The sequence below is a fragment of the Acartia tonsa genome, chromosome 15 (assembly GCF_053477335.1).
Source record: "Acartia tonsa isolate MP-2025a chromosome 15, ASM5347733v1, whole genome shotgun sequence".
Taxonomy (NCBI): domain Eukaryota; kingdom Metazoa; phylum Arthropoda; class Copepoda; order Calanoida; family Acartiidae; genus Acartia; species Acartia tonsa.
Genome location: NC_137274.1, coordinates 14,683,187 through 14,703,615, shown reverse-complemented (window position 1 = coordinate 14,703,615; position 20,429 = coordinate 14,683,187). Strand labels below are relative to the sequence as shown.

At 29.8% G+C, this 20,429-nt stretch overlaps 3 protein-coding genes across 4 annotated transcripts in view; 2 read left to right on the top strand and 1 right to left on the bottom strand.

Annotated features, from left to right (window-relative positions):
• EndoA (SH3 domain containing GRB2 like, endophilin-A) overlaps window positions 1-20,429 on the bottom strand; it is a 125,476-nt gene that overhangs the window by 48,834 nt on the left and 56,213 nt on the right. The window lies entirely within an intron of this gene.
• Window positions 2,736-11,529, top strand: LOC145306930 (uncharacterized). Its single transcript, XM_080149269.1, has 15 exons — window positions 2,736-2,844; window positions 4,245-5,156; window positions 5,243-5,277; window positions 5,492-5,627; window positions 5,747-5,777; window positions 6,841-6,915; window positions 7,016-7,131; window positions 8,181-8,243; window positions 8,576-8,838; window positions 9,443-9,784; window positions 10,031-10,218; window positions 10,415-10,457; window positions 10,623-10,660; window positions 10,916-11,063; window positions 11,472-11,529. The coding sequence occupies exons 1-15, from the start codon at window positions 2,779-2,781 to the stop codon at window positions 11,527-11,529; spliced, it is 2,514 nt and encodes an 837-aa protein (XP_080005395.1). The 5' UTR covers window positions 2,736-2,778.
• The window catches only part of LOC145307261 (uncharacterized), a 29,701-nt gene continuing 23,453 nt past the window's right edge, over window positions 14,182-20,429 (top strand). Inside the window, exons 1-5 of the mRNA XM_080149629.1 lie at window positions 14,182-14,273; window positions 14,346-14,438; window positions 14,539-14,565; window positions 16,279-16,371; window positions 16,779-16,877. Coding sequence (XP_080005755.1) covers window positions 14,234-14,273; window positions 14,346-14,438; window positions 14,539-14,565; window positions 16,279-16,371; window positions 16,779-16,877 — 352 coding nt within the window. The 5' untranslated portion in view covers window positions 14,182-14,233. The remainder of the gene's footprint in view (window positions 14,274-14,345; window positions 14,439-14,538; window positions 14,566-16,278; window positions 16,372-16,778; window positions 16,878-20,429) is intronic.

Here is a 20,429-nt window from a genome sequence, read left to right as displayed (position 1 = left end):
TAAGTGGAAACGAGATTTCCTCTGCTTCTTTAAAAGACACTAGCGGCTTCGCCCCTAGTTTCTAGGCGCTTTTCCCTAAAGGTTCAGGGGAAAACTTTAAACATTTTGTTGATTTTTTTTAGATATTTTCTGTATTTTATAACTTTATATAACTCTTTATAACATTTTATAACTTTTTATATTTTTTTATATTTTTAAGAACCTTCAAAGTTTTTCTCTTCTTTAAAGGAAGCCTGCAAGAAATACCACGCTTTAACTGCTGAAAGACTGCCACAAGTAAACCAAATACCCCAAATTTGAAGCCTTCAGCTTCTATAACAAAAAAGTTCTAGGCATTTTAAAATGACATTTTATGTACAATGAAAATTTTGAAAGAATTGCAATGCTCATGTTGAAAACTTTGAAATTAAACTACGTGGCCCAGAAACAAAATTATAAGCTTATTTTTGTCATAAATTTAGGTTTCCAGTAACTAATTATATTTTTACAATAAAAATAACCATTTTTATAGTCAAAATCATTAAAAAAAATTAAGTTTTACTTGCGTTGTACCGAATGTACTGTAGCCAATCAGAAGTCTGAATCAGCCTAACAACCAATCACAGCTAAGCTGTATTAGTTTACCCCTTTGTTTCCGCTATGATTTTCGTTTAAAAATGCAATTTAAATCGAATTTTTTTCATAGATTTTGACTATGAAATGTGGTGTTTTTATTGTAAAAATGTAATCAGTTACAGGCAATCTAAATTTCTGACAATGATAAGGTTATAATTTTGTGTCTAGGCGACGAAATTTAATATTGTTTTTTCTTTTATGAGCATTGGAAATCTTTCAAAAATTCCATTGTACATAAAATGCTATTTTGAAATGCCTAGAAATTTTTTGTTATTGAAGCTGAAGGCTTTAAATTTGGGGTATTGGGTCTTCTTGTGGCAGTCTTTCAGCAGTTAAAGCGTGTTTTTTCCTGCAGGCGTCCTTTAATGGTTTTAAATATTTCTTTGCAATTAGCCTTTTTATCGCCCTTACAAAAGAAGGAAGGTTTCAAAACCTTTTGATTTTGATAAAAAAAAGTTTAAAAGAAGAAAAAAAATTTTAAAAGAAGAAAAAGATTTAAAAATATAAAAAAATATAAAAAAAATATAAAATGTATAAAAATATATACAAACATAAAAAATGAAAAAAGTAAAGAAAAAAGAAAACAATGAAAATTTTTTTTTTTTTTTTGGGGGGGGGGAATTTTCATTTCCCAAGAAAATAGCTTAAAACTACCACAGGACCAGTAGGTATATTTTCTGAAGAGTAGAATCTAATCGGTTTAGTGGTTACCAAGATCTTGAGGGACATACGGACAGACAGACAGACGGACAGACGGACAGACAGACAGACGGACGGATGGAGAGACATCAAGCTACTTTGTATTATAGATAAGGCTGAAACTTTTTGACAACATTCCCATCATCAAGGAGCATAATTAACTATAAACATTCATGGTGGCCAGACTGCTCTTTAGCTGGTTTTTGGCTATTTATATTTTTTACATGTTGCCTCAAATCTTTGGTGTTTATGGTCCAATTTTAAAAATGATTTCAGATAAGTCTATCAAAATTAAATTTTCCCGTCATAAAAAGAAAAAATCCATGGCGGTAAGACTGCCTTTTAGCAGGTTTTGGGCACTTTTTATATTTTTTACATGTATCCCCAAATCTTTGGTGTTTATGGTCCAACTTTCATTATTTATTTTTTATACAAGGCTATCAAAATTAAATTTTCCATCATATATAAAAAAATCCATGTCGGTCAGACTGCCTTTTAGCAGGTTTTTGGCTTTTATGTATTTTTACATATTTCCCTAAATTGTTGGTGTTTTTGGTCTGAATTTCAAATGTTTTTTGGAATGGCAGTATAAAAATAATTTTTACATCTAGTATTTAATTTGCTTTGACTATCAGTCTGTCAATCATCTTTAAAAATAAAGTAAGGTTTCGTGTTTATTTTCTCTGATATTCTTGATTTTTACAAATACTCTTTAAATCTACTTGAATGTATTCCCATTCACGTTTTTTGTGCTTCGATACTTATGGATGTTGTCATCCTTGTTTTCTGCCATTTAAAAAAACTAATTGTATGTAAATAGATGGTGACAAGAATAGATCATAACTAAATCAGAGGGTATTGATCCTTGTCAAGAGGGTTTAGAGGGGTGTAGGAGGATGAACTTCTAGAGGTGTGTATCCAACCTTCTAATTTTGCCAGGTGGTTTAATACGCCCTCCTTCTGCACCCCTCAAATTAAGATTGTTGATTTTTTTGTGATATTCTGTGTCATTAAGTATCCAGTACAATTCATTCTTCTGTTGGTCTGATTAAGCTAAAAAATATTTAGATATTTATAGGAGATATAAGATATGTTTTTTTTCATCATATATGACATCTGCAGAATTAATAGGTTTTTCCATCTATGATTTTTTGTTTTTTTGATTTTGTCCCATAGAATGTCCTACTCCCAGAAAATTTGCTTAAAATCACCGCAGGACCTATAGCTATATTACTCTGAACAGTAGAGCCTATTTGGTTTAGTGGTTACCAAAATCTTCAGCTTCAGACAGACAGACATACAGACATCATTCTACTTTTAATTGTGGATCTGAATGACATGAGAACAATCAACAATTAAATTTTTTTTAACATAAAAGACCATTAAAACTTAAATTTTAATGTTTAAATTTCATATTTTTCAGATGGACAAGGTGAATAAAATGAATAAGATTAATTAAAATAAATGAGCACTGCTGGTTTGGAAATGTTAATAGAGTTAAATGAAAGATTGGATGAGACATCTTTAAAGGTACACTCTAAAAAAAGCTCATGTTGGAAACTTTAGAATGCAGGGTTATTATACAATTTTTTCAGTCATATATTAAATTTAATTTTTAGTAGCGAAGCTACTCTATAATTCACTTTGTCCGTCCGTCAGTCAGTCCGTCAGTCCGCAACGCTATGGGGGAAATGGGATTTACTCAGCTCCTATAAAAGATAGAATGCTGAAATTTTTTGACAACATTCCCATCATTAAGGAGCACAATTGACTATAAAACATCATTGGCGTTCGGACCGATTTTTAGCAGGTTTTAGGCTATTTTTATATTTTTCACATTTTTCTCCATATCTTCAGTGTTTATGGTCCGATTTTCAAAATTTTTTCAGTTATAGATATAAAAATCAAATTTTCCGTCTTTTAAAGAAAACAACCATGACGGCCAGACTGCCTTTTTAGCCGGTTTAAGGCTGTTTTTTTATATATTTAACATTTTTCTCCATATCTTCAGTGTTTATAGTCCGATTTTCAAAAATTTTCAGTTATATATATCAAAATTAAATTTCCCGTCTTTTAAACAAAATAACCATGACGGCCAGACTGCCTTTTGAGCAGGTTTTAGGCTATTTTTATATATTTAACACTTTTTTCCATATCTTCAGTGTATATGGTCCGATTTTCCAAATTTTTTAAGTTAAGGATTTAAAAATTAAATTTTTTGTCGTTTTAATAAAACAACCATGACGGCCAGACTGCCTTTTATCAGGTTTTTGGCTGTTTTTATATGTTTTACATATTTCCCCATATCTTTGTTTATTTTGATGCAATTTTCAAACTTTTATGGGATATCTGTATCAAAATAATTTTTCCCATTGTTATGAGCATCTTTAATATAATTTACTTTGACCATCGTCATCATGCAAAATAAAACAAGGTTTCATGTTTATTTTATCCAATAAATCTATTCTTGATTTTGGTAAAAAACCTTTTAAATCTACCTGTATGTATTCCAATCGACGATTTTTTGTGCTTCGCTACTTATGGATGTTGTCATCCTTGTTTAATAAAGGTTTGATATAAATATTACAGGACAAATTTAAAAACATCTTTTAAATATTATTTAAAATATGCCTAATTATTTGAGGCAATTTAGACTCTAAGCCTTTATTTACCTTTAACAAATTTTTGTAATATTTTTAAAAGGTAATAAGTCCATTATGTTTTTTTTTCACCCCATCCAAAGGCTTGTTAGGTAAGAAAAATTTTCTGACCTAACAAGTCTAACCTACAGAGAATACACTAAGGTGTTACTTTGATATCTCAAACTTTATTTAGAAACTTAATAATTCAAAACTTGTTGTTTAAAGTTGTAAAATTTAGAAATGACATAATTTACAATAGATTTTTAATGAATATTTTTTTTTCTTCAGAAAATGTCCTCAGGGGAAACTGGTGTTACAGATGAATCTCCTCATAAGTTGGTGTTAACAATCCCTGCAGAAGACTCATCACATCAGTTAGTATTATCAAACCAAGGAGAAGACTCACCACATAAGTTGGTATTATCAAACCAAGGAGAAGACTCACCACATCAGTTGGTATTATCAAACCAAGGGGAAGGCTCACCACATCAGTTGGTATTATCAACCCAAGGAGAAGACTCAGCACATAAGTTGGTATTATCAAACCAAGGAGAAGACTCACCACATAAGTTGGTATTATCAAACCAAGGAGAAGACTCACCACATAAGTTGGTATTATCAAACCAAGGAGAAGACTCACCACATAAGTTGGTATTATCAAACCAAGGAGAAGACTCACCACATCAGTTGGTATTATCAAACCAAGGAGAAGACTCACCACATCAGTTGGTATTATCAAACCAAGGAGAAGACTCACCACATCAGTTGGTATTATCAAACCAAGGAGAAGACTCACCACATAAGTTGGTATTATCAAACCAAGGAGAAGACTCACCACATAAGTTGGTATTATCAAACCAAGGAGAAGACTCACCACATAAGTTGGTATTATCAAACCAAGGAGTAGACTCACCACATAAGTTGGTATCATCAAACCAAGGAGAAGACTCACCACATCAGTTGGTATTATCAAACCAAGGAGAAGACTCACCACATAAGTTGGTATTATCAAACCAAGGAGAAGACTCACCACATAAGTTGGTATCATCAAACCAAGGAGAAGACTCACCAAATAAGTTGGTATTATCAAACCAAGGAGAAGACTCACCACATAAGTTGGTAATATCAAACCAAGGAGAAGATTCACAACATCAATTTGAATTATCAAACCCAGGAGAAAAGCAAGATGAATGTGTACAGGTACTATTGAATATAGATATATATTGAAATTTTTTATATGGCATTTTATTACCAAAATGTATTTTTATAATTTAAAATTATTTAAGATAAAGGAAGGAAACTTCACAAAAAGATATCCAAGGTAAACATTCTTTAACAATGAAAATGCCTTTAAATGTACTTTTAAAACTTCAAACATATCTTATGCATTAGTTCTTTTATGTGTGTCTTTCCTATTACAATACACTCTTGGATAAATATTTTTCTAAATTTTGCTATACTTTGCAATAAAAACTAAAAAAAAAATTTAAAAAATGTTCTTTGTACATTTTTCAAATTATCTAATGTATTTTTAGTTTGGAAAAGCTAAGGAAATTGTTAACTTTGGCAAATTTTGTGTTCTTGGTTCTTGATGTTTGTTTACCTGCCTGGGATTTTACCAGTGACATTTTTGTTACCACCAACTACTGGATCAATTCTAGTTTTAATTGGGTAAGGAAATTTTCACTGAATTAATTTTAACATAAAGAAATAAAACAAGTTTTAAAATGTCTTAAAATAATGATCATTTTATATTGCAATATTCGGATATTAACTAATGTTTGTTTTAGAATGAATATGAAGAGTATTCTCAGCAAACAGGAAACAATCAAATAAATATTTCTTATTTTTAAATATATTTTATCACTTTATTCTTTGACTAGTTTTTAGAAGTTTTTGCCCCAATTAAATTATAACTTAAAACAACTCTATAATTTTCTGTAAACTTACTTAATTCATATTATTTTTTATTTTTTCCAACTTTTTTTGTATCTCTAGAGTATCCTAAAAGGGAAATACAATAAGTAAATCATTTGAACAAAACGGTACTTGCTTACATGTGGTAGACTGGAGCACCGAACCCCCCCCCCCCCCTGCTTAGTTTTGCCAAAAATTAAAAATAAGGGGGGGGTAGTTTTTAATGTCTGGAAAACGGCAAGGAGGAAAAGTGCTCAGCAAGGCAAAGACTTAACCCCCCCCCCCTTAATTTTGAAGAAAATCAAAAATAAGGGGGGGGGGTAGTTTTTCACTGTGCAACACGCCAGAAAGTTGAGTGAGGTAAATCAAGAAAATCCAGTATACCAGAGGGGAAACCTTATTACAGGGATATTCTTGTTTTGGGGCATAATTTCCTTATTTATTGACTGATTTTAGTAAATGATGTATCCCTGAACAGAAAATAAGGAGGAGGGGGGCCAGTAAAAGGTTTTAATTTTGCGCTGGTATACTGGATTTACTTGATTTACCTCAAAGCTAAGCGAGGGGTTAAAAAACTACCCCCCCCTTTATTTTTGATTTTTGTCAAAACTAAGCGGGGGGGGGGGGGTTTTCGGTGCTCCGGTCTTCACATGTAAGCAAGCACCAACAAAACTTTTATTTTTTCGAAATGATGGGATCTGCTTACAAAAATAATCTTTTACCTCATTTGTTACCTCATAAAAAGCTCTATGTACTGGAAAAATGACCTTTATTTTTCATCATTTGATGACCTTAATTTCCTATTACAATGGAGAAGTCATAAAATTTTCCTAGTGCCAAAATAAAAAAAATCCAATAAAAATTTGATTTCAAATTTTAAATATTTATACACTTAGACTTATGTATCTTAAATACTTTCAGAGGGTATATTGCATCAATTTATAATATTTGTTTGATAAACATGCAGAAGTTGCCAACTACACTTACAAGTATACAAAATTTGGAAAAGAACAGACAAATTCTGTTGGATTTATTGCTTCAGGTTCACATTTCATTTTATGTTACTTTTTACAAAGATTATTCAACTTAATTCAAACGTTGCAATTATTTGTTTGACTTACTAATGTAGTTTTACTTTTTAGTTTTCATATTGGTCATGCCAAGTATTTCACTGATACTGGATCTTTTAGCAAAGAAAAAATGGAATTGGAAAAAAATATTGTTGGCATTTTGTTATCAGCCTGTAATGGTGTACAAGGTATTCAAATCTGTATTTTAATCTATCTTAAAGGAAGCCTGCAAGAAATACCACGCTTTAACTGCTGAAAGACTGCCACAAGTAGACCCAATACCCCAAATTTGAAGCCTTCAGCTTCTATAACTAAAAAGTTCTAGTCATTTTAAAATGACATTTTATGTACCATGAAAATTTTGAAAAAAATTTAATGCTAATGTTAGAAATTTTGAAATTAAACTACGTGGTCTAGAAACAAAATTATAAGCTTATTTTTGTCATAAATTTAGATTGCCAGTGACTAATTATATTTTTACAATAAAAATACCCATTTTTATAGTCAAAATCATTAAAAAAAATTAAGTTTAACTTGCGTTGTACCGAGTGTACTGTAGCCAATCAGAAGGCCAATTTTGACTATGAAATGTGGTGTTTTTATTATAAAAATGTAATCAGTTACAGGTAATCTAAGTTTCTGACAAAGATAAGGTTATAATTTTATGTCTAGGCGACGTAATTTAATATTGTTTTTTCTTTTATGAGCATTGGAAATCTTTCAAATTTTCATTGTACATAAAATGTTATTTTGAAATGCCTAGAACTTTTTTGTTATTGAAGCTGAAGGCTTTAAATTTTGGGTATTGGGTCTACTTGTGGCAGTCTTTCAGCAGTTAAAGCGTGGTATTTCTTGCAGGCGTCCTTTAAGTTATTCATCCAAATTAAATATTGAAGTCATCACTTGCATTAAAACTAAACTTTTTCCCTTGTATACATAAAAATCAATTTATTCTTTTCCTAATTTTGCTGCTTTTTAAATTGAAATCTTTTTTAATTGAATTTTTTGTGTAGAAAAAAATTAAATTGTAGACTATCAGCCCTTTTAAAAGAAAAATGACTATTGGCTTAATTTAAAATAAACAAATGACCACCCTCACTTCAAATCAACTAAAACCCCATAAATTTTCTCTAAACTAGTTTTACAATTTGGGTCATCAATTAAACAACCATTATTTAAATGTAGCAATTGTCTAAAAACATAATTTACAAATAAAACCATCTATATAATTATTAAGGGAATACAATGTTTTCTGAATCCACACGATGATAAGAAGAAGAAAGAATATCAAAGAGAAAAAGTATTAATATAAAAAAAATCTCCAAATTATGCAAATAAAAAAGTCAACATCCATAAGTAGTGAAGGTGTGGAATGAGTTAAGGACTAAATACACAGTTAGCTTGCTGTTAGAAAATTTTTTTTAACTATGTCTTAGGTTTGATAATAAAATAAAAATTTCCATCTCATTCCCTTTCACAAGAAATGTAATAATAGGCTCCATATGCAAAAAACTAGGTACTCAACATTTTTTGAAGGGTTTTGTTCACCCTATGCTATCTTTGAGTGGAGTGTTTAATTTTTCTGTTTTCTAACACTGTTTTGGATCTCAGTAATTGAAATTTGTATTTTAGTTGTATGAGGTATGTGTTGAATCCACATTGCAATTTTTCCTTCAGTCTGGTATCATTCTCTTCAAGATTTTCCTAACAACTCCAGGCACTTATGAATTCATGGATGACAGCATTTATTATCTGGACATAATCAGTATCACAACATCCACATTTACAATAATCTGGGGGCTCAGCAGTTACAAAATAAATGTGACCCAGATAGAGCAAAAGATTATTGACAAGTTTGTTCTGATGGTTAGAAGTTCTGTGGATATTATTGCAAGGTAAGGTTATTCAACTCTAAACCCTAAGGGGGAGGGAAGGGGGGAAGCAAATTATTGACTAACCCCCAACACAGAAGTTGGGGTATTTTTATCCCATTGTCTATGTATAGGATAAAAAGCATAAATAACAATGAGGGAATATAACACATTTAAAAAATACAGATCTTTTATTAAAAAAGGGGTGCTTAGAAAATGTTTCTCTATCAGTTACTTCTCAATCAACCCAGTTGGCCCTAAAGGGTTTGATCATTTGAATTGATTTAGTTCATCACCTTAATTAAAATAAAAGACACTGTAAATCAAGTTTTTAGATATTTTTAACCCTAAAACTAGATGATCAATAAGGTAAAAGAAATGTAATATAGAAAGTTTATTATTTGAAACAAATTATGTGAAGAAAGAAATTAATGATACTGAATTATTTGCTTAAAATTGAATATGCTCATGATTTTGTTTACTTTCAGATGGAATTAAAAAAAGTTTTAAAATATCTATTGAGATAGATCTTTATTTTGGTTAGCTTTAACTGATGAATAATCAAATTCTAGGAATTAAATTTAAAATGCTAATATTTGAATATAATTAACATTTTTTATTGTAATAGGTTAGCTACAATGGTGAGCCTCATAGTTTTCAGCCTTAGCTGGAAATTTGGAGTTTTCATTGTAACATCTTCTTTGTGCTTGATGGTGTTCATCATTCCTACACTTGCCACACTGTACAATGGAAAACAAGAATGTAATCCCAATTTTGCTGACCGTTCTTTTCTGTTTATACCTGTACCTTCATTTCATCAAAATAAGTTTCCTGAAACAAATTTCGTTCAAAATTGCAAGATGTCAAGATTCAAAAACAAAGCAATTGCTTGCATTCTAATTGTATTGGTTGTTTCACTGCAATATCTAATTTCCAAAAAAGTCATCCCATTTCTTCCACCAGACTTGTGGTAAGGTTATAATATTGATTTTCACCCATAAATTTGATTTTGGATCACCTCTTATTGTATATTACCCAAAGAGGTGTTTTCTTAATTTGCTTTTTGGTTAAATTGACTATAATAATAAACCTAAACAAGAAAATTATTATTCCTGAAAGAAAGTTTAGTTCCTTACACTATGAATTTTTGAAACAAACAATATATGTACTTCTTTGTTTGTTTTTTCAGTTTGGTATTGAAAGTTTATATTGATAGGTGGAACTGTGCAGTAAGAGCTAAGAAGTTACAGACTCTTCAGGAGATCCTGTGGATGACAATTATCACATGTCTTTTGATATCAAATGTTGAATTTTTTCAATATTTGATATTCAAGACATGTTGGGTCAATTTCTTATTTCTTGAAAAATATAAGATCACTCCAGAATCAGTTGAAAACACTGCAGGTTACTAAGAATTTTTTTCTCTCTTCTCCTTCGAAACACCTGGAAAGCAACATAAATTAACCTATGGAGGGGGGAGGGAGGTAATGCCCATGTAAATTAGGGTGCGCAGAAAGTTTTCAAAAAATATGAAAATCATGCAACCCCTCCAAAATATATCTGTTAGGAATAAATTAAAAATCCATAAAACCTTTTTTAGATAGAAATATTGGTGAAACTTTTGGAAAGAAAAAATTTAAAAGGTAATTATTTTTTTTTAATAATTCCTCAAAAATTTATACAAATAAATATTTTAGCAACAACAACTCCCTAATCAGACTAATTTTGGAAGTCCTTTTGATTGCAATCTTTACTGTGTTTAAGGTTCTTTTACTAACATCTAGAATTAGACTTAATTTTTATTCAAGATTGATTCTAAAGAGAAGAATTATTGATTTAGCTGCAGGTAGGTTTTAAAAATTAAACAAAAGTTCTGAAAATTTTTTTATGGTATATTTATAACAGCAGTCTATAGTAAGACTGTTGATTATATTGTTAGCATTTGTAAAAGTTTTAGGTTAAAATTTAACCCTATTTTGTATATTTTTTCTTTCTTATTGACAAAAAATTGATATAAACTGCTCAAAAAAAAAATTCAACTTGCTCAAGTCTAGCATCACAATTAATATACTATGCATATGCAACATATTTCCCTGTTAAGGTTTTCTTCTTTTTGGTTTCTTCACCACAGCTTTTGTACTGTCAATGGTTGAAACTTCTAAGCAAACAGGATTTGTTCAAGTTCAAGAAAACATGAATAGAACAGAGGTTACCCAACTCATCAAAAACATTGAAAAATTTATTCTAAGGTATTTTTGGTCAAAATTAACTAAACTTTCTAGAGCTGCTAACATTTTTTTCATGGTCAAATATTTTTGTGATTCCTACTTGCACATATAAGAAATAATTGCAACACAAAAAATCTTAACATTCAATTATAAAGTTTTTTCACATGAAATATTAAAATGTCTTGGATAAAGAATTTTTTGTCATTGGTGATTTCTTAAACTTTAAGATAGAAAATTGTTAAACAATTATTCTAGTTAGTTACAGAATCTTTTAAGACATACACACTTGCTTAAAAATAACTTAATACTTAATCATTTGAAATGAAGCAGCTTATAAGTGCCTAAAAAAGGCAATAAAATGAGCAATGATATGTTAGTATACATTTTATTTGACCGATGTTAAAATGCATATTGATGATGTCATTATAGGCACTTTAAGCTGCTTCAATTGAAATATTTAGAAATGAGAGTGCATGTGATCTACTGAAAAACTCAAATGAATCACTAGGAATGTATTATTATTTAATAATAAATATTTATATGCAATTTGAAATTTTCATTTTGAAATTATTCTCTTAAAAAAATTATTTTATATTTAAACCCTTAACAATTCTGAATGAGATATTTACTCCCCCTAACATATTTTTGGAAGTTTCCCCCTACTCCTCTTTTCATTTTAGCTCAAAAAAAAGTTGTAATTTTTTGGGGGGGACAGGGCTTTTTTTTCTAGGGGACAATATCTCTTAAAAGGGTTTATGAGGAGGTATGTACCCCCCTCAACCGATTTTTAGGGTGGGTTAATTGCATATGGGTAATTACCCTTTTCAAGCAAATTTTACCTGCTATTTAATTTTAAGGAGTGTAAAAAAAATCTTGTCCAGGAATTTATACCCCTTTTAAAGAAAGCTTGGACCATGACACCCTTGTGGTCTTGTCAACTTTTTCTTCACATAATTTATAAAAAAAATAAACATATTATCAGTTGTGTCTGCTCTTTTTGAAATTATCAACAGTTACAACAGCTTCATATGTAACGAAACTTTCATAGATGAAACTCCACTATTTTCTGAACATTCTGAACCAGCAGTTACCAATTATGAAATTGCAGAAACAATTGTAACAACCTGCAAGCCTAAACATAAAATGTGGTCAAAAACAGAGTAAGATTACATTTTTTGTAAATTTATTTATTCAGCTTTAGATTATGAATGTTAATAAAAGTGATAATCTTTTATCTTCTAAAATTATCTAGGGACAATGTGAAGATTTGGACAGCTTATCATACAACAATACATGCATGTAAAAAAATTCAAGATTGTATTAGCACACGTCAACCATTTGTAGGTAATAGTCAATTACAATATTTATTCTATACTATTTGATACTTGATATTGATATTTGCATAGTATGCAAAATTATCAATTAAAACTGATTAATATATTTTCTTTAAAAGTTGTTCTAGCTGACATTTTTTTTTAAAAGTCACAAAAAGTTAAAAAGTTTTAAACTAACAAACGGTCAAACGCAGGAGTCCCAAACGTTGCTTAAGTAAAACCTAGGAGTTTCCGCTATTTAATAATATGACAATTTTGAAATTTTTTTATATTCCTGTCTACAAAGTAATGACTATGGCCGCAGAGCTCGGCCCCATAGCCTGCATAGCCACAGCGCTCGGCCCCCTTGCCTATAACCTAACCTGACCTAACCTAAATAAGAAAAATAACGTGACCGAGGGGGGGAGGGGTTGGTTGAATAAAAAATTCAAAATTGAAAAAAAAAAATTTGGGACTCCTGTGTTTGTCCACTCCGATGTTTGTCCCACTTCTTCGTTTGTCCACTTCATTGTTTTTCCACTCCTACGTTTGGGAATCCTACTTTTGGCGGGGAACCTAACAAACTAAAAAAAGGTCCCTAATTAAGGGGGCAAAGGAAGCTAAATATGACTTAGACTGACTTATAATTAAAAATTACACATATTTTGGCCCTCTAGCTGTAACATTAGCTGATATAAAAGTTTGGGGGGGGGGGTAGAGTTTCTACAATCTCCCAACCTGACCAATAAAGTTTCATAAGAGGGCCTGAATGCTAAGATGTTTGACACCTCTTTTATAACAGCAACTATTAGAGCTAGAGGACAAAAAAAAATGTGTAGTATAATCCATAACCTTTTTTAGTTTTATTTTCTTTTAGTCTGAGTTATATTTTGCATGCATCACCCTTTGTTTTTAGGCAATTTTTTTGGGTTAATGAAAACATTACTGAAAAATACTTACTAGCAGCTTCGCTGCTAGACTCTATATAGGGGCTTTTCCCTAAGAGAAAATTTTTTTAAAATTATGTGAGTATGGGAATTATTACATCTACATTACCCAGCCAAAAAATTGTGAATGAGTTGCCATTGCAAATTCACAAAATTTATGCAAAATTAAAATTTTTTAAAAATTATGTGAGTATGGGAATTATTACATCTTCTATTACCTACCCAGCCAAAAAATTGTGAATGAGTTGCCATTGCAAATTCACAAAATTTATGCAAAATTAAAATTTTTTAAAAATTATGTGAGTATGGGAATTATTACATTTTCTATTACCTACCCAGCCAAAAAATTGTGAATGAGTTGCCATTGCAAATTCACAAAATTTATGCAAAATTTGGGTGGTATTTTTTTGTTTTTTCGGGGGGTTGGGGTGTCCCACCCCTTAAGAAAATAGCCTAAAACCATCACAGGACCAGAAGGTATATTCCCTAAAGAGTAGAATCCAATCAGTTCAGTGGTATATTCCCTAAAGAGTAGAATCCAATCAGTTCAGTGGTATATTCCCTAAAGAGTAGAATCCAATCAGTTCAGTGGTTACCAAGATCTTAAGGGACGGATGGACCAGCTGTAAGTTGTAAAATTCAAGTAGAAATCCTTGGATAGTAAAATGATATTTATCACAAAATAGACAATCAACCCTTTTTTTGATATTGATGTCATGCACTTGACAAAGCAGTAGTATATTACATTTGTCATGTCTCTTGTATGACCCATTGTGGTCATGTTTATTAAAGCATGCTGACATATTTCAGCTTATTGTTGAAAAATATTTCTAAAAATATTTGAAATTCATTTAAACTTTTACACTATATTTCAGATGATGGTACAAAATATAAACTTTCTAAATGTATTAACTTATTTGGTACTGTGGCAATGATTTACAAAGAAGATATAAATATCCAAGATGAAAAAGGTAAAATTTTTAAATAAACATTAGAATTTACCTAGACAAGACCTAGTTTTTTATGAATGTTTTTACAATCAGGAAGAACACCTCTTGTAAAGGCTGGTGGTGACCCTCTGTTTGTGTTGAAAATTAAAGAAGCTGGTGGAGATTTTGGACAAAGTCAGTGTGGAGGTTTGACTATTTGATTTAAGATATCTGAATTATGTTCTGAAAAAAAATATAAAAAAACAATCTTTGAAGCACAATGAAAAGTATGAAATTTTATTTTTAGCAACAGAAATAAAATACAAGAGAACAGGTAAACATATATTTATAATTAATTAAACTTTTGAATAATTTTAAAGTATTTAAAATATTTGAGTTAAAAAAAAAAATTCAAAATCAGTAAGACTATCAAACATTGACATGTTGATTTGTTCCAAGATTACTTTCATGCATGAAGTTTAATATGTGGGCTTACTTGCATTTTAATACTTTAATATTAAAATATTTACAAGATAGTGCCTAATTTTCCTAGAAATCATAAATTCAGAAATCAGATTGACAATATAATATCATAAAAAAATTTGGTGAAAAGTTATATTTTTCAAATTAAAGGGACTGTCAACGTAAATTTTTCTCATCTTAATATCAAATCTTAACATTATCTCATTCATAATATCTCACAGATAGAGCAAAACGCGCTTTTGTTTGCTTAAAAAACGGCTTTTTCCGACAATTTTTATAAGGTAAAGGGAAAGGAAGAAATTTTCTGTATTATATAAAATGTGCATTAAATTGGTTTTTTCTCCCATTATAGCTAAAATTAAACTTTTTCACATAGTTCTTGATTTTTCCTAACGGTTAAGCTGACTTTTAACACAATCCTTGCTTTAAACCAATGTATAGTTACTTAGAAATTGATAAAATAAGCAATATTTTTTATTGAAAACCAAATACAATAAGAATGCTAGAAACAGGTTTTTTTATTAGTATCCAATTAACTTTAGATGGCCCATCTATTGCCCACCTTTAATTACAAATTTGTAAATAATAAAGACGCAATATTTCTTTATAAACAGTCTGATAAAAGTGTAAACTAATTCTCCAAAGTAGGTTATTTATTGTCCAACACAATAAAAAAAGGATATTATTATTTTAAATAACCTATGAGATTCAACCCTTTGTAGACAGTGAGGTATTTTTTTGTCAATAATACGAATTTAAAATAGGTCTTTATTAACTAATTACAACGTTATAAAAAAAACTAATTGGCAATTTTATATCATACAATAAATCCTTAACAGTAAGTAAATTGTTTCAACTATATATGACAAGCTAAATATCCCTACAAACATTATAAGAAACAAAAACGTTCAGATTTCCCTGTTTTTTTCCTTTTTCCCTCCCAAAATACCATAAAATCAAGGCAATATTTTTGGATATTTTTGTTAATAGGACGTTTTTGGTAGATCAGTGTAGTGAAATGTGCTTAGAAAATGTTAAGATTTGATAATCAGATGAGAAATTTTTACGTTCACACTTCCTTTAACTCATTATTAGGGTGGAACGATTTAGGAATTAGGATGTTTAAACATTATACAAGAGACCAAAAAAAAGGAAACAATATTGGGGTCACACCCATGCATTAAAATTTTTTTTTGGGGGGGTGCAATTTTTTTTCTTTCAAAGCAGAGCTTTATGCACCTTCCTTCCTAAAATAAATGCTTTTTGGGTTCTAATAGTTATCAATATTTATGTTAGATCAATATTTTTAAAAACAGATTTCTATTCTAGTTCTACTATTCAATTCAGAAAGATGTAACTGTAAAGGTATCCACAAGGCATACACAATTTTGTAGGTGTAAGGTTTTAGTTGCAAAGGGTACATTAGAATTGTCAACAAAATGAATATAGTATAAATCATGTTTTCTTTTATTAATATGGTGTTTGATCCAGTGCTGGAACTTTAAAATCGATGGAGAAAGCATTCAATATCATAGCATGTCTATTTATTAAATATTATTTGCAGCTTTGTTTGCTGCAATAAAACTTGGAGACAATATTGAACTAAAGAAAATATTGGAAAATGGAACATTTTCTGTTAATGCAACTGACTCTGAAGGTACATTTGTTAGATAGAGTAAAGAAATCGCAAACACAGAAGCTTCTTAAAGTTTCATTGAGATGAGATGAGTAGAATATAGAAATTATCTTTAAAATCACAAAATTCTTAAATTATATACAGGGAATCCTAAACAAATTTTGCCTATTTATTGGCTTATTGTAAATATCATACACCCTATAAATGTGATTTTTGTGTCTGTAAAGCTTAAAATTGATCCGAAATGGCTTTTTTTCATATATCTCTAGTATGTATGTAAGTAAGGCCATACAACGTTTGAACCTTGTTATAGCCCATTGTTTAGAGGTTGGGTGACATGCAGCAACATTAAAAACATTTGTATATATTTTTTTATGTGTACTCATGAACTTCATGATATATAGTGTATCTGATATATTTATATCTAGGAAGAACCAGTCTTAGTTATGCAGCAGAGTATGGAAACACAGATACAGTATACATTCTTCTAGAACATAGAGCTGATGTCAACTATGAGTTTCGTTCTGGTTAGTTCCATAATATTAAACTGTTTTTAACCTATTTTTTTATCATATATCAAAAATATACTATGACACCAGTAGAATCAGACTGCAGAGCCCAAATTTGAATTAAGTCCCCAATAAACTTTTTTTGGGGGATTTAAAAATCAATTTTATATGTTGCTGTGATCATTTTGATGGAAGCAAAAGCATTTTTTAGTTTGGGGTTAAATTGTTTCTTACAGAACAATTTGATGTGATTCAGATTATATCAATACAATAATAAAAACTCTACTCTGTTTTTTTCTAAAACAATAATTTATATAGAAGAAATTTAACATTAAAATAATACATATTATTCTGAAGTCTGAACCAATTAAAAGTCTTGTTTCATTTCAGTTTTTTACAATTCAAAAAAGAGTGTTTTCACAAAGTGACTTATTTCCAATGTAGTTAAATAATTTTTATTTAATTAAAATGAAAAGAATGAAAACTATACACATAAAAGATACATGCTTTTTAAAAATATTTAAAAAAATAAGTTTGAATAATCTTATATTTTATCATATTTGTATATGTGACAAAAAAATTTGTTGTATAGCGTAAACGTTTGTTGTCATCTTTCACTATTTAACCCTTTACAGCCAATTTTTTGTGTTTTAAATAAGTGATGGAAAACAAGCACGATAAAGTTAATTCATTGATATATTGTAAAGAATTAAGTTTTTATTGAATTAATTTAGATGAAATCAAAAGGCCTAATTTTACTGTATACCAGAATACTATATATATGAAGCAAAACACTCTAAAAGCTACGAATTTTACCCAAATAAAAAAAGACCTTTTGCTCTGATCAAAAAAGACCACAGCAACAGTAAAATTAATTTTTAAATCCCCTCAAAAAAGTTTATTGGGGACTTAATTCAAATTTAGGCTCTGCAGTTTAATTCTACTGGTGTCATAGTATATTTTTAATATATGTTTTAAAAATAGGTTAAAAACAGTTTAATGTATTATACTAATGTATATATCTAAAATAGACATACTATATCTAGATTACCCGTCTGACCCGATTTTTTGTCAAATCTAAAAATGAACATTTCTAGCAGACAAAAAATTGTTTACTTTCAATGTAAGCTGTTTTAAAGCTGTTGTTAATTGTCATTGTATAAGGAAATTTTGACCTCAGACAAAAATGTAATCACTAAACCTTTTTCTATAATTTTTTCATTATTTATAAGAAAGTGACTAATAGTGTTTTTTGATGCGAAGCTTGTCTACAAACCTACTCTTCAATTTGAACTGATGTCTGTCTGTAAAGAACGTTATAGTAAAAAGGTATATTTTAGTAGCAAAGCTGTTTTATAATTCCAAATGTCGGTCCATCTGTTTGTCCGTCAGTCATGAAGTGGAGGAAAAGTGATTATCTCGGCCCATATTGCAAAACTGCATATATATTTAAATTAAATTCTTATTTAAAATTTTCTGATGAATGTAAAAAAAAGGGTCTGGTTGTTGTGTAAATATTATTGCTTTTTTTGGTAAATGTCACATTTCAAAAAATTTACGACAAAATTTTTAGACAATTAAGTCTGATTCAGCAAAGCTTTGTACTTATTTACTGTTACAGCTGACTTTTATCATGCATTTGCACCAAATTATTTACACAATTTCAACCAATGAGATCTCTTGAATGTTTCTTAAGGATTCTCCTATTGGTGGATTAAGACATTATGTCTCTTGAGTAATCTCTCTACTAATCTATACCCCGTTTTCATAAAATAAATTGACATCGGTTAGCAGCTTAGACATAAGTTAAGGGTGCTGTTAAGTGTTTCATAGACCAAACTGAAGTAAATTTAACTTATCATGATAACCGATGTGTGACGTCATAACATAAGTTAAAGCTAAACCAATGTTCACATCAGTTAAGACCTAACCGAAGGTGGTAAAAACAGCTTAACCAAAGCAAGCTGTCGAAATTCGTAAGGGGCATTTGTACTTCAGAAGAAAAAAAATAAAAAAAATAAGATATGGGGTGGCATTAATTTTGTAAATTAGCAAACAGCTACGATGATTTTGTAGATTTAAAAATAAAATTTTTAGAAGGAAGAAAATTTTCTTTTCTCACATTACAAACCATACCAAAACAAAACTATTAAAAAAATATAATTAATTTTAAACATTAAAAATTACTTATTAAAGGACTGCGGTCGCGTCCAGCAAAATTAAAAAATGCCTAAGTTTAAAATATCTAAATTTTAAAAAACCTAATTCTAAGCATATCTTAAAACTGTTGTTAATTATATTAAACCGGCGGATACGCCCCCTAGAGGCCTCTAGGGGCAATTGCAGTGTGGAGGTGAATTCAATTTAGTCTTTAGGGGGGGGGGGGGTTACGACCCAGCCCTCCACAATTTCAAAATATAGTTTGAAAAAGAAAAATGAAGTAAAAAATTCTTTTAGGAAGGTGGTGTTAATTTCTACAAAAATAGTCATGAACATTACCAAGACCTATGGTCTTTTAAAGTTATACATGTTTTTAGAAATGTTTTTAGAAATAAAAAAAGATAGTTCTTTATATTATTTATCGTCATAGATAAATAATTCTACGAACCTGTCTTGTTTTCCCTCCAAAAAATGTTTTATTTCCTGACAACAAATTTAAAGTGTGTGAGAATCAACGTATACAATTGAAGGAATTTTGAAGGGCCTACAAATTAATAGACAGAAAGAAAAATCTAAAATAATGATTTGAAGTGTGTAAAAAAATATAGATAACAAGGCTTTTAATGTTGAAAACCTCTATCAAAACTGTCAATTTGCAATTTCAATTTTACCTACATTTATTTTGACATTATTATTTCTTATTTTTCTTGTTAACTTAATGCCAACCTAAAAAAGGCAATGCAAACATCTCGGATATGCATATTCCTACTTTTAGGGAAGCCTAATCAGTGCCACACATAACATCTAGTGTTAGTCATGCAATTTAAATTTTATAAATATTATGAAAAATTGTAAAGTACATCTGGTACTAAGCAGTAGCTTGGTGTACTATTGTATGTACTGCTTCGTAAGACGGGGCGTAATCTGTCACTGAATAAATGTTTTTTATGGTTTTATGTTTACGTCGACTAAAATGACTTTAATAAAAATAAAATTTTATGATTAGTTTGTGGCACCTGACATGAGAAATAAATTAATTAGTTAAATCAAAGGTTGAAGGACAATGGAGACAAATGAATTTTAATTTTTATTGGTTTCTTCCCTAACCTAAGTCGCTTTACAAAATCGTCAAGAGGATGGCCTGTCGTCAGGGATAATAGAGGGAAAGGTGGGAGTAAGTTGACTTTTTTTCTTGGGGGTGATAGTTGACCATTCCCCATTTTAGTTCTAGTTTTATAAAAAAAAAAGATTAAAGAAATATAAAAAAAATTGTGGGTGGGGGGGATTTTTTCAAAGGGGGATTTCTCATTGGAAGGTGTTGGTAACCTCCCCAAAAGCGTAATAAAGCTACCCATGACCTACAAGAAGCTTCATTGTAAAGATGAACCATATTGGTTCATTGACTAGTGA